This window comes from Lepidochelys kempii, chromosome 26 (assembly GCF_965140265.1).
Source record: "Lepidochelys kempii isolate rLepKem1 chromosome 26, rLepKem1.hap2, whole genome shotgun sequence".
Taxonomy (NCBI): Eukaryota; Metazoa; Chordata; order Testudines; family Cheloniidae; genus Lepidochelys; species Lepidochelys kempii.
In genome coordinates, this window is record NC_133281.1 from 6,064,651 (window position 1) to 6,079,687 (window position 15,037).

At 41.4% G+C, this 15,037-nt stretch overlaps 1 protein-coding gene across 3 annotated transcripts in view; it reads left to right on the forward strand.

Moving 5' to 3' along the window:
• Window positions 1–15,037, forward strand: part of PPP3CC (protein phosphatase 3 catalytic subunit gamma) — a 53,182-nt gene that overhangs the window by 16,034 nt on the left and 22,111 nt on the right. For all 3 annotated transcript variants that reach the window (XM_073325349.1, XM_073325351.1, XM_073325350.1), the window contains exons 2-3: window positions 4,673–4,870; window positions 5,171–5,295. In XM_073325349.1, coding sequence (XP_073181450.1) covers window positions 4,673–4,870; window positions 5,171–5,295 — 323 coding nt within the window. The remainder of the gene's footprint in view (window positions 1–4,672; window positions 4,871–5,170; window positions 5,296–15,037) is intronic.

A 15,037-nucleotide genomic window follows, 5' to 3' on the forward strand; every position in this document is an offset into this window, starting at 1 on the left:
ATATGCTTTATGCAGCAGGTCTCTTGTAAGGTATCATAAAAGAGGTTAGGTTAGGAGTACTTGTGGCACCTTAGAGACCAACCAACCCATTTGAGCATAAGCCCCCGTGAGCCACAGCTCACTTCATCGGATGCAGACAGTATGCATCCGGTGAAGTGAGCTGTGGCTCACGGGGGCTTATGCTCAAATGGGTTGGTTGGTCTCAAAGGTGCCACAAGTACTCCTTTTCTTTTTGCGAATACAGACTAACACGGCTGTTACTCTGAAACCTGTCATAAAAAAGGTTATAACCTACTGAATATATTCCTTCTATTCGTATGCATGTATCAGTCTTGTATCTGAAGCTAGAAATATGAAATATAACTCTCAGGTCCTATTGTAATTATGCAAAGTGTGGGCCATTAATGGTCGTTTAGAATCTTGATGGCTCCCATTGACTAGGACAGTTGGTTGTAAATGGTTTAGTTACCTGCACGCCTTCCTGTGTACTCGTGGCCCAACCTAGGAAGAATGGAGACTAGGGGTTTTACAGTGAGATGTGACCATATCACATGATACTGGAAACCATCTTAATCCTTGTACTTTTCCACTGATGAGGTGGGGGTGGGGACAAGCACAGACAAGATTCCGGCCTTGTGCCTAAGCTATAAAAGGAGGTGGAGCAAGACAAAAAGGGCTGCCAGTCATGAGACAACCCCTGCTTACCACTTGAGAGGTTTGCTGGATCTAACACAGACTGTACCAAGGAAAAGGATTGGGCCCAGACTAGGAAGGAGTCTAGTCTGTGGAAGAAGCTTATTGGAACATCTTTGAGGGTGAGATATTACCTGTAATCAGTTTCTTAATGTATTAGGCTTAGACTTGCGTGTTTTGTTTATTTTGCTTTGTGACTGACTTTGTTCTGGCTATTATTACTTGAAACCATTTAAATCCTACTTTTTATACTTAATAAAATCACTTTTGTTTATTAATAAACCCCGAGTAAGTGATTAATCCCTGGGGGAGCAAACAGCTGTGCATATCTCTCTCTCGGTGATGCAGAGGGTGAACAATTTACGAATTTACCGTGTACAAGCTTTATACAGAGTGAAATGGATTTATTTGGGGTTTGGATCCCATTGGGAACTGGGTGTCTGGGTGCTGGAGACAGGTAACCTGCTGGGCTGTTTTTAGTTAGTCTGCAGCTTTGGGGGCGTGGTCCGGTCTGTGTTGCAGCAGGCTAGCATGTCTGGCTCAACAAGGCAGGGTTTTAGAGCCCCAAACTGGCAGGGAAAACGGGCTCGGAGGTATTTGAGCACATCAGGTGACAGTCCCAAGGGGATCTCTGTGACCAAACCCGTCAGTGGTATATTGGCTACATAAAATAATTCCTGATTTACCTTGAATTTTCTTCTCTCCCTTATGAGTCATTTGACTTTCAAATTCTATGAGTCCGCCATAAGGCGGAGCTAGCAGGTGGCAGGATGACTGCTGAGTTCCATACAAGAATTAACTTTTAATATGATTAGTTACAGTAGTGCCTGAAAGCCTCAATCAGGATGAGGCCCTAGTGTGCTGGGTGCTGTACACAGATTTGTACTTCACTCATTAGTGTCCCTCTCCTTCTTTCCTTCCCCTGCTTCCAACCCTACTCAGCTGCCAAATCCTGCAATTTCTTTCTGACAACTTTCAGTTAATAAAGTTACGTCACATTATTCCAGTCACAGAGTGCTGGACTGGGTCTCCTTTCATTACATCCAATCTTGTTCTTCTTCTGTCCTACGTTCCACGTTATTTGGAAAATAATGTTCGGCTTCTAAGACACTCTCTGCGTATGCCTGCACTGCAATTATACGCCCTTGGCTGGCCCATGCCAGCTGATTCAGGCTTGCAGGGCTCTAAAGGCTAAGGGTCCCAGAGCCTTGGCTCTGGCCTCAGCCCAAACGTCTACTCTGCAATTAGACAGCGCCTTAGCTGGAGTGAGCTGGCAGAGGCCAGCAGCAGGATTTTAATTGCAGTGTAGACCTACCCTCTGGTGTAGACTTGCTGTCTTTCTCTCTGCCCCTGGGTTCCAAACTAAGGGCATGTCTATACTATGGGGGAAAGTCGATCTAAGCTACACAATTTGAGTTACATTAGTAGCGTAAAAAGAAAAGGAGTACTTGTGGCACCTTAGAGACTAACCAATTCATTTGAGCATGAGCTTTCGTGAGCTACAGCTCACTTCATCGGATGCATACCGTGGAGTACGGTATGTATCCGATGAAGTGAGCTGTAGCTCACGAAAGCTCATGCTCAAATAAATTGGTTAGTCTCTAAGGTGCCACAAGTACTCCTTTTCTTTTTGCGAATACAGACTAACACGGCTGTTACTCTGAAACCTGTAATTAGTAGCGTAACTCAAGTTTGCGGGGTTCACACTATGCTGTGTTGACGGGAGATGCTAGCCCGTCGACTCCCCTGACTCTTCTCTTTCCAGTGGAGTACCGGAGTCAATGGGAGAGCGGTCTGCAGTCTAGCCGATCTTCACTCCTTAGGGCTTATCTCCATTTCCATCATAGGTGAAGACAAGCCCTAAGGAGCTACTGTATTTGCAGTTAAGAGAGATCAGTTACATTTCTGTTAGTCACTGTATTGTTTGATAAGCAACTTTACCGTGCCTATAAATTCAGCAGTTTGGCATATTGAACCTCTTTCATTGATGATTGCTCGGCACATCAACTTCATTTGTATTTCAGTAATATTTTTGTGTTGCATCTGGTTTAGAGTTAAGAGCAAATCCATTTTCCCAGCACATGGTCATAACATTGAAGTTGGGGATGGGAAAGACCTGGTACCTTACCTAGTCACAGTTGGGTTTGTGTGCTGTGACACTTGGAGATGCAGCCCATGCAGGCACACCCAGGGGTGGGAGTGACTAAGGTGTCTTTAAGCCACTTTTGTGCCCTCGGGATTCTAGGTAGTTCCAAGGGCAGTCCTCAACTGCTTAGGGACAGCAGTGCTAATTACAGTCTCCACAGATATATGCACTATGGCCTGTGTCACAGTTGATAAGGGATCTGCATAAACAGTACCTGCACCACAGGAATTTTCCCTGGCCAGATAAGGGGTTTTTCCTGTCAATTTATGCTCCTAGTGGTGTGCAGTGCCCCAGGGGAATCCCTAGAAGCAGAATTCCTCCTAATATAGCTGTACCCTAGCCTCTTCTTCCCAATGCAGAATTGTTCGCTATGGAGCGTTTTACTAGTAATGACGGGTTTCAGAGTAGCAGCCGTGTTAGTCTGTATTCGCAAAAAGAAAAGGAGTACTTGTGGCACCTTAGAGACTAACCAATTTATTTGAGCATAAGCTTTCGTGAGCTACAGCTCACTTCATCAGATGCTGTAGCTCACGAAAGCTTATGTTCAAATAAATTGGTTAGTCTCTAAGGTGCTACAAGTACTCCTTTTCTTTTTACTCGTAATGCTTTATCTTGAGTATTTAGATACTGCAGTGATGGGGGCTGTAGGAGAAAAGCCGAAGCTAGATGGTTGAAAAGATACATGGTTATTTAAGATGTTTCTAAAAGGAAATGGAAGCAGGACCCATGATCATCTCAACACTACATCTTTGTGATAAGAGAGGCAAATAGCTACAAGCAAGTTGTTGTATGTTGTCACCATCTTTAGTTGGGGGACACTTTTACATCTGCATGACTGGATTTTACCTTTAGTTTCCCTTTCTTGCTGTTTGGAGAACACCCACAGCATTCAGTTTTTCTGGAGCTAATTTTTCAGAAATAGAAACACTGTGTCCTTGAAATACTATGCAAGGGTCACTTGTGTTTTATTATTTTTAATTTATCCTGGCCTGAGAGATAGCAGATGGGAACCTTAATTTGACACCTCTAACAAATCATTAGAAATTTTTCTTCCGAATTTCAAATACTTCCCTTCTCCTGGAAGCCTCTAACAAATAACACAGTTCTGTTTCATGAAAGTGTAGTGGCTTTTGATGTGTCACCTTCTTTAATGTGGTAAAAGTTAAGCAGTGCATCTCAAAGGTATGCTTAGATATTGAAGTGATGGGTGCCTTAGAATATGTACAATAAATGAATACAGGGTATCATCATGGCTAGCCAAGTGGTACCCTGAGCTGAGCCTGTATGAGTCACACTTAATTTGTGCATGTACTGAATAAAGTGCAAGGTGTTGTAGTGGTGAAAGCAACTTCCTGATAAGCTATGCAGGTTGAGCTGCAAGCACTAACGGTCATCCCCTAAGCTCTAGATAACCAACATTCGATTGCTGTCCTCTACAAACAAGTACATTTGGTTAGTTATTCTACTGGTATATAATATTTGCACCCATAACCCATCCCTTCTAAAACAGTGTTATGGTAGTGGTTTCAATCACTAAAGTCAGGAAACGCTTCAGTTCCTACATCTACTGTAGTTTTGCACCCCTTTCACCTGCCCCAGGTACACAGATAACATTTTGCATGGCTGTATATGGTGAGCTCTAATGTGAGGCTGCCTGTTAGTTGGGTTGGAAGCATAACTTTGATATTGTTGCATTTGAGAAGACAAATGTGTATTGAAACAGATGCTTGTGACTGTTCATGTCTGAGCGCTGGACAGAAGTCTAATGCTGAAATGTGAGTATGAATCCCTTTAAAGAGACACATTGCTAATGTCTTTGCTTCTGTTTTCTAGCTGTCCCATTTCCTCCCACGCAACGGCTCACACTGAAGGAAGTGTTTGAGGATGGAAAGCCCAGGCTTGATGTCTTGAAAAGCCATTTGGTGAAGGAAGGGCGGCTAGAAGAGGATGCAGCATTGAAGATAATCAATGATGGGGCTGCCATTCTGAGGCATGAGAAGACAATGATTGAAGTAGAGGCTCCAATCACAGGTCAGAGAGAGCTTTCTGAAGCTGAAGTCACATATAAGGGCTGTCTAGAATTGCAAGCTGCCAAAAATAGCAGATCTGCTGCTGCGTGTTCTTTCCATCATTTTTCAGGCAGTGGGGTTTTAAAATTGCCTTTACTCCCAGAAGAGGGAGCATTTTGGTTGCATAGGTAAAGTTTTTACAGAAGCTGGATATAATGCCACAGTAGCTTAGGTCAAAATGAAGCCATGCTCCCTGTTGCTGCCATGATCTTTCTCTTCTCAGCATGTAATTCCCTTTTTTGCTCTCCTTCACCCCCCTTAGTGTGTGGTGACATTCACGGGCAGTTCTTTGACCTGATGAAGTTGTTTGAAGTTGGAGGATCACCCAATAACACCCGCTACCTCTTCCTGGGAGACTACGTGGACAGAGGCTACTTCAGTATAGAGGTGACAAATAAACCTGTGTCTTTGGGGATTACGATGTTAAAGTCTGAACTAAGCTGAACAAATATTTATCTCTTACACCATTTTTAGGTTCCAGTATGCTTCTGCATAAGAGGAAGGCACGTTGCCTATAGGTCCTCTACTTGCAGTGTGATTTATTAGAGAAGTTTTATTAACCAATGGGACATTATTTTTGAGGCAAGTTGAAAGTTGTGCCCTCAATATGTAGAGACAGGAAAACAACTGTGGAAGGGTTAATGTCTAAACTCTTGATTCTGAGTCTGTAGCTTTAATTTCACATGTGGCTGGCTGTCTGATTGTGAGCAGAGCAAGAGGAAGAGTTGATCACAGGTGCACTCCTCATATCGCCCATAACACACAAGGAAGCAGTGAGTTTCCTAGCAGAGGAAGAAGAGATACTACCTACCCATTAGCCCCTAAAGTATTCAGTGTTGCATGAATGTAAAAGGCTGGAGTTAGAGGGTGGAATTTCATCCAGAACATTGGCCTGAATAGCCACACAATAATCACAGTAGAGTGTCCTCTAACTACATACCTAACTATGTTGTAGCTTGGTCTGGTCCCTTTTTAAGCCTTTGTCAGTGTAATGTCTGTCATCACACCAGGATTTTGTGACTCCATTCTCTGATCATGTGGTATTGCAGCTAGGCAAAGTTGAGAATTGTTGGTCTTAAAGGACAGATTTAATTGACTTTGATCAGTCACAGTTAGCTACTAGCTCTCTGAATGGTTCCTGGTAACTGAACAAGCACATAGTTCTCATGTCAGGAGGTGGTTGTGGCTTGTCTTCATGTGGAAGAGTTACTAGTAAATGCCACAGACCCTCAGGGGTGCTATCTCACTTTGCATGAAAGTGGAGTTGACTACTAAAGAAGTGCTTATTCTAGGTACAGACACAGTATAACAAGTGACATTTGAGACTGTCAGAGGACATAAGATGGCCAAACTAATGATGCCAGGGCTTGTGGGTCTTGCTTCTAAAGGTAATAGAATAAGATGCTGCATAGCAATGTCAGTTAATGTCAGATATGAGAACAAAGGTAATGAAGACCTGACCTATTGGAACTCAAGCAGAATTTCTGTTTGCAGAGATCAGTTAAGATATAAGTCGGGGACTACAAAAGGCAGCAATAAGGGTATGTAGTGTAAATAGTTCTTTGAAGGGTATTTAGTGGGGTACCACTGACTGACTGTTTTGGCAGCTGCCTGGTCTCCTTTCATCCTAATACTTCTGGGCTCCTACATATTGACTTTAAGCCAAGGTGAGACACTGAGCAGTTGCTGGGAGAGTGGACACGTTGATGCTTGAGAGATTGGATTTCTCATGTTCAGCCAATAGGATTTCTGGAGTGCTGGCACTGGTGCCTTTGTGTATTATTTCTGGAAGGGAGAAGGAAGGACTGTAGTTTCATACTGTTCCTACTTAAACAGTTTGGTTTGTGCATACTTCAGTGTTGTGTGTTTAAATGGATTTACCTGTCAGAGATATTGCTGGATGCCAGTTTAATCCTTCAGTGATCTGAGGAATATTTCTTTTGTGATGTTAAAGTTGTGCATACACAACAGCATATGCTCTACAGAACATGGACAGGGAGGTGACTCCCCACTCCCCAGCCTTTGATCCTGGGATCTTATCACAGATAGGCTAGATTGTCAAGCATGTGGGAGAAAGATTAAGGAGTAAGTGCTTAAGTACTATGGTGGTGGGCGCAATTTGGACTAAAAATGGGAAAGCATCAGAACCAGGAAGAAGTGTGTACAGCAGGCAAGGAAAATGGATCACCAAGTAGTCTTTCTGGGGAGAGAATTGAGCTGAGAAAATCTTATCACGGAATAAAGGCAGCAAATTTGAGTTAGTCAAATTTTGCTTGGTCTGGTCCCTTTTTAAGCCTAATACATCTTAAAAGTTGGAGACCTTTGTAGAGCAACCCAACCCTTTCAGTCTTTGGAGACATTTGGGACAGCTGTTCTTTGTAAGCTGTCAGCATGAATCCCTTTCATGCCATTCTTGACCCTCCTCTCCCCCTTTCCCTTGAGTCCGCAGGGGAGATAAAGCCATGAAGCATTCTCTTTCCCCACAGAGCAAGCATTGATCTTTCACGAAGCAGGGTGGGCTTTGATTAGTACATGCGGGGGCTGATCCAAATGTCACTGATAAAAAAGAATATAGAAGGCTTGTTTCCCTTGTGCTTATTGATGTGTGCCTTTTCTTTCCACCTACTGCAAAGTGTTGCCTATATGTTGCAAAGTGTTGCCTAGAGAGATTCCCATTTGGGTGTGTAATAAACTGCAGCAGCACCAGTTTCTATAGTGAAATGTCAGCAGTTCAGCAAACAGCTTGGACAACAGCTGTGTGGGCAAAGAAGTGGCTAGTTAACAAGTGGCTGGTTAATCTAGTTCTTTATGGTTTTTTCAGGGTTTCTAACATATACAGTGAAAACATTTTCAGAGGTGACTGGATTCAGAAGGCTGGCTGCTGTGATCTGAGATACTTGAGTGCCTTAGTTTTGCAGGCACAGTCTCTTTATGACAGAGATTCAGGTAGTTGCAAGGCAACCAGATTTTGCTGTGCTTTCCAGTTTAAAAAGGTGAGGAATGCTGGCATCCACAGGCCCTTTTGTGAGTCATGGCACAAGCTTGTGCATCCATATGCTGGGAGGGATATTATCAAGTGTCTTCCCAGAGCTACTGATGATCATGACCTTTTAACTGAGTGAAATAGGATGTAATTGTATAATTGCCTCCTGATGTATGCAGTCAGGAAGCAGGATGCAAAACTGGGGATCAGGGAGGTGTTAAGGCAAACTGTATTAGTTGTTGGGGACCCAAGTGACCCCTGGAAGATACCTGTGTGGCCATTAATATTTAATGGGTTGCCAGGGTAAAAGTGGCTGTTCATAGCATACAAACTGAGTATTCAACTGTGCCCAAAGGTCAGTTCGGTCAGCTCAGAGATCTTTACCAAATTCTTTCTGGACCCACTGTTTGTGTGTTGTAGTTTAAAAGCAGCATCCTATGGTGATAGTTAAAATGAGCACAAAGATGCCACAACATTTTTTTGTTGTACAGAAGTTGAGGCTTCTGATTGCAAAAGGGAAATAGTCTCCGGGAAACGTTTGATCTTCGTGCCTGTCATTTAAACCCATCATTGCAACTGGGTCTAATTTAGCTCATTATTTGGCAGCTATTGCAGAAGACAGGGATTGACTAGGACCTAGAGACTGAACTCTGTCTCTCCAGAGTGGGGTTGTTGATCCCTATTGTGCAGCAGTCTGTGAGGGAAGCTGGCATTGTTGCTATTGCTGTTTTAGTACCTGTTCTAGGGATAAACAGAGGCATCTGGTCTCCAGAGCTGTCAGCACTAAACTCACACCCAATAAGTTAAAAGTAAAGGAAAATGTTCTCATTCCTAGTGATCTCTTGTAGTGAGGTGCAGTCTGGATGCTATACTATAGGCTATGTGCCTAGCACAATGGAGCCTAACATGCAGGCAATATCTGTGCTAAATAAACATACTTCATTTGTTCCCTTTCTCAGATGCAAGACTGTAAGCCATTATATTACAATATTCAGAGGCTGGTTAGAATTGTGGCTCGGATTGAGATCAGTTCCACATAGCTTCCTCTTTATGAATTTTTCCTTCCTTTCATATCATGGGTGCCTTTCTCGGAAAAAGAGATTCATTTTGTTATAGATAGTATTGTAGGTCTCCTGCAGGTCTGGTGGTAAAAGCTGACTGGTATTCTTGCTTGTAAGGAGCCATGATTTTGCAGTCTTTGTAATTCTATTATGTAAGTTCTGGCTGTTTACTGGACTGTTTTGTTTCACATACGAAACATCTAAGTTTAAGAAATAAACAGCCTGTGCACTAGCAGACAGTTTTTCTGCTGCCAGTGATGTGAAGGGGGTTTGGTGACTGATTATCCCCATCATCTGGAAGTGAGAGAGGAGCTGCTTTTTAAAACATGCCTATATTATTGTGTGGTTTCTATAAGATTTTTAGTCAAACACATTCTGTGCATCTTCCACTTTTGCGAGAATCTCCTGTCTTAGAGGCTCCTACATACAGGCATTTCAGCAGTTGTGTGTTACCCAGTGTGTCCTGTGCACTGTATTCAGAAAAGGACCTAATGTATAAGCACCAACAGCAGGAGTGATACTTTAACCTAATTTTTCCCCTTGAAAATATCAGCGGCTAAAGGACAGGGCACTGGACTGGGACTCAGGAGATCTGGGTTCTACGTCAGATCTGCCAGTAACTGTCTGTGGCATTGGACGATTCACTTCCTCTTTCTGGCCCCCCATCTTGTCTCTTGACTGAAAGCTCTTAGGTGCTGGGAATATCTTTCACTCTGTGCACAGTGCTTCATGTGATGGGGTTCTCGTCTTACATGGAAACTCTAGGTGTGGTACCATAATACAATTTAATAAAATCTGTTTTCTTAGATATAAAATAAAAGAAATGACCAGAAACAGAATCAGTTTTATCTATCAGTAGAGGTGAAGTGATGGTGGTGCAGAGCTTTGCTGGATTAATTTGCCAAGTTAGATTACATCAGGGCTCCTTGTTGTCATTGTTTAATTACAGAATTTAATGTATGGTACCTCGGCAGGGCTAGAGTGTACGGTTTTATCCAGGATGATTAAATATTGAAGCAACACAGTCAAAGTTGGTAAGCCTAAAATTAGATCGAACAGCTCTTGTTTTGGTTTTCAGGTATATGCACCGAGTAGAATTCCTATAAATCTCACTAAAACTAGAAGGCAGCAGTAAAGAGGTGTGATATAAAATTGCACACCTAGAGTGCTTGCTTTCTTTTGCATCCCTCAGTTTGGAGGCCAGATGTACTTTTTTTTCATGATCAGAGGAAATCACCAAAAATTGACCTTCGGGTTGGCACTGATGACTGGCCCATGTAAAATGAGTTTTGGCTCACTCCAGTTCCAATTACCAGTAGAAGTGTCCTTAAAAAAAGACACAATAGCTCTAATAGACCCATTTTCTGGAGCACTCCTCCGAGTGGCCAAGATTGACCGGATTCAGGAGACCAAACCCCTAGAGATTGTCTAGCCAAATAAAGGTTCAGACATGTTGACAGGAAACCTTGCATGGTCATGGTTGTAGCTCTTCATTGTGGTTTAAGAGAACTTTGGTCTCTAGAGTGGGATTTCTAATTTTAGCATATTTCACAAAATTCACATTAAAAATTAATATTCTAGTAGACTTAATGTGGGGCCTGCCAACCTTGACAATGTCACTACAATTTCTAACAAGTGTGCTTATCACAGCCTGGTTGACCCTGCTGGTGATTCTGATATTACATCAGAGAGAGAAAAGCAATGAATGTTTGAAGGGAAACTGACCCCTCTCAGAGGGGAGGGCATGTTTTGCTTTTACACCTTTTCTTTCAGTTTGACTCTGTTCTGTCTTGTTAGCATTATTAAAGAAAGCAGTGATAAGCTTCTCTTGCTAAACCATGTAAGCTGTAAATTCACTTTGATTTAACACACCAAACTATGTGCAATTGTAAATAGAAGCTGGATTCATTCTCTACCCCATCCTGCAATAAGACTGAATAATTCTCAATGTCTGTTTTCGCATAATATTTTCAAATAGCAAACATTTAATCATTTTCTCTTGCTTTGTCCATCCATTACATTAGCAGTATGCCAGAATACATAACCCATTAAAGAAAAAAGGCGGTCTGAGCAGAAGTTAGACTTCTGGAGCTCTTTCTTTCTGTTCCCTGCTTTGCCAATGACTGCCATTCCTCACCCACCCCCGTACCTGTTTTCCTATCTATAGAATGGCAATACTTGCCTATTTCAGAAGAGGGATGGAAGGCTTATTATTTATAAGCACTTTATAGATGCAATTTTTATTAATTTGTAAGTCTCAGCTGACCTTTTTTAAAGGAACATATCTCTGTTTATAATGCTAGTTATGTATTTGCATAAAGGGACTCTTAAAAAGGTTCTTCAAGGCCCCCTACAATTTGATTCCTTATGCTTCATTTAGGAAATGTTCCATCATGCTTTATTGCAGGCAATTCTGATCTCCTTCTTGTAAGTAGTGGTAAATCTTTTGTATGAGTGTCAGTTTGTAAGGGAAGAAATTAAATATTCATGTACGCCTTGGTGCATGGCTTTAGGCTTTAAGGTCACAGACAAAAAAAAGGGAAATTGCATTCTCAAATCTGGTAATCCATAATTGTCTCAAGTTGCTACTGCAATGTTGTAACCATTTAGTAATCTGTTTCTAGGCACAGAGCCTTGGAAAATCTGGATAAGGGATCTCTTTGTAAAACACCAACTAAAAAAATCACATGAATGCAACTGTAGTTATCTCTATTACTTCTTATCATGGCTCCTGTAGAGACATCAACAGGCTGTTCAGTGCTCTTTGAACTATGTTTCTCCTTATGTGTTCCCTTTCTCAACACCGGTGATTTTTTCAGGTCATTGTGAAATATCCATACACAATTTGAGATTAAAATGTAAAGTTTGATTTAGAGTTCTGTAGATTTTGTTCTGTTGTCAGAAAGCATTGTTTCATGGTTACATCCATTATTCTACATGACTATATTTTTTTTTAAAAGTACGTATTTTAAATAGCTCTTCCCCAGGTTGCTAACATGATGAGAGATGATTTAAAACTGAAAGAACTTTTAAACTCTGATTTCCACGCCATCATTTCTATATTCCCCCCTCAGGCAGTGAAACCAGCTTAGTCAGTTCCCTGATCTTCTGTCTCCATCCCTCATGTTAGTTTGTGTCGTTTATAGTAACTTTCATTTTCTGGTTCTCATGTGCTACCCCTGATCTGTGACATTTAGGTTGCAAACACACCAGGATAAAGTTGAAATTGCAGAATATTTATAAATTTGTGGGAACATTTCTCCTATAAATAGTCTTAGTAAAACATTTTATTCTGGATCTAAATGGGCAACCTAAATTACCTGACAATGTTGCATTATCTGTAGTAGTAATTAAAATTAGGATTGTGTAAGCATGTCTCTTCCTTTAAGGTTTAAATTCTGTAACATGCAGAGAGATGCTTCAGAACTACATGGGGCTCTGGAAATCCTTACATTTACCTAGGCAGAAAGGCTCCTTATTCTCTGGAGATTTTAAGGTTTCAAATGAGTAAATCAGAGTTTGCCTGGAGGTTCAATATTTAAGTACCTTGATGTTTTAGCCATCTGTAATAGAAACTGGATTGAAGTTGGTTTGTCTCTGCTCTGGAATTAATTTTTTATACCACAGCAGCTGGCTTCTGGAATACTGTGCACCCAAACCAGCATGTATTAAGTGCAAAATTGGCTTTCTGATGTCAACCTTCATCTTCCATGTTGTGAAAGAATGTACAGTTTTTGCAGCATGTCAGCCTAAAGGGCAAGTGCTTGTTACAAACTTTAATCCAAGCCATACTGTTTGTTGTCATAACAGATTACCTTCCAACTCTCAAAATTGTCAAGGCAAACTTGATATCACTTCTCCCATGTTAGACAAATCAGCTGGTTAAGTCAGTTTGCCAACCACAGGATGATATAAGTATCTTCTCTTTAGAACATTTATCTTCAGAGCTTCCTTGGCAAGCTAGCCTGGAGTATTTCTCTGGCCCTAGTAAGGCAGTCGTGTCAATTTGATATTGGTCTGTTCCACAGTGACACTGAGGCACTTGTTCAGTGACACTGTTCAAAGCAAGCTTGTGAAACTTTTTTCAGCCCCCAAAGGGTTTTGAGTTTTTCCTGTTTGGGGCTTTTTCATTTCTTCAAGCATCTATATCACATGAATATAACATGTACTCAGAAGTTTGGTTTTTTTCCCCCCCATACTAGAAACATGAGGCTCTAACTAATATTCAACACACTTGATATAATGGTCAGCAAGGACATAATGATCTTCAGTTTAGGTTGCAGGTGGGACAGCTGTAGAGATACTGTCCATCTGTTTGTGCTTAGCTGCTCTGAAAATGAGTGTTCTTACTTTGGTTTCTGCTGATAGGGAGGAAGGAAGGAAAAGCTGCCCCCACCCAATGCAAAGTTGGTTTCAGTTGAATGAGATCTCATCTGTCAGTTCTCTAGCTCAAGCCTAATATAGAGAAATGTGTGCTGTGGCTTTTCCCCCCACTGGTGAAATTGACCAAGATAAGATCTGATGCTGCTTATGGAACTAGCTTGCTCTTAAGGTTCTACTTGAAATCAACTCTTTGGGTTTATTTTAAGACGGATGAACTTGAATGCCTGTTATTAAATGAGGATATTGATATAACAGGCACCACAGAAACTTGGTGGAATGATGATCATCAAAGAGAGACGATAATTCTAGGGTATAAAATATATAGGAATGACAGAATAGGTCACACTAGTGGGGCAGTGGCACTACATGTGAAAGAAAGCATAGTCAAATATAGTAAAAATCTTAACTGAATCAAACACAGAATCTCTATGGATAGAAATTCTATGCTTGAATCAGAGTATAGCAGTAGCAGTATATTACTGACCACCTGACGAGGATGGTGACTATGATTGTGAAATGCTTAGAGACTAGAGAGGCTACAAAATCAGGAAACCAATAATAATGGGGGATTTCAACTATCCCCATATTGACTGGTAATGTGTCATGTCAGGATGGGATACAGAAATACAATTTCTAGACATCATTAATGACTACTTCTTGGAGCAGCTAGTCCTGGAACCCACAAGGAAAGAGGCAATTCTTGATTTAGTCCTAAATGGTGCACAGGATCCAGTCCAAGAGGTGAATGTAGTTGAAGTGCTTGGTAATAGCAACCATAAATGTCATTAAATGTAACATCCTTAGGGAAAATACCAAAGAAACCCACTACAATAGCATTTAACTTCAAAAAGGGGAACACAAAAGTGAGGAGACTAGTTAAATGGAATTTAAAAGGAAGAGTCACCAGAGTGAAATGCCTGTAAGCTGCATGGAACCTTTTAAAAAGCACTGTAATAGAGGCTCAAACTATGTGTACACCCCAAATAAAAGAGAAAACAGGAAAGAGCACCAAAAAAGCCTCCTTGGCTAAACCACTGAGTAAGAGGTGTTTAGAGATAAATAGACATCTTTTAAAAATTGGAAGTCTGATCCGATGGAGGAAAATAGAAAGGAATCGTAGGACTGGAAGGGACCTCGAGAGGTCATCTAGTCCAGTCCCCTGCAGTCATGGCAGGACTAGCGAACATACACTCTGGCAAGTCAAATGTAAAGGTATAATTAGGCAGGCCAAAAAAGAATTTGAGGAGCAACTAGCAAAACACACAAATTAACAGCAAATTTTTTGGAAGTACATCAGAAGCAGGAAACCTGCCAAACAATCAGAGGGACCACTCAACGATCGAAATGGTAAAGGAGCAATCAAGGAAGATAAGGCCATTGCAGAGAAGCTCAGTGAATTCTTTGCATTGCTATTCACTGCAGAGAATGAGAGTGAGATACCCACACCCGAGCCATTCTTTCTAGGTGACAAATCTGAGGAGTGGTCCCAGCTTGAGGTGTCAGTAGAGGAGGTTTTGGAACAAATTGATAAATTAAACGGTAATAAGTCACCAGGACCAGATGGTATTTGCCCAAGAGTTCTGAAGGAACTCAGATACAAAATTGCAGAACTACTAACTGTGATATGTAACCTATTGCTTAAATCAGCCTCTGTACCGGATGATAGGAAGATAGCTAATGTCATGTTGGGTTTTTTTTAAAG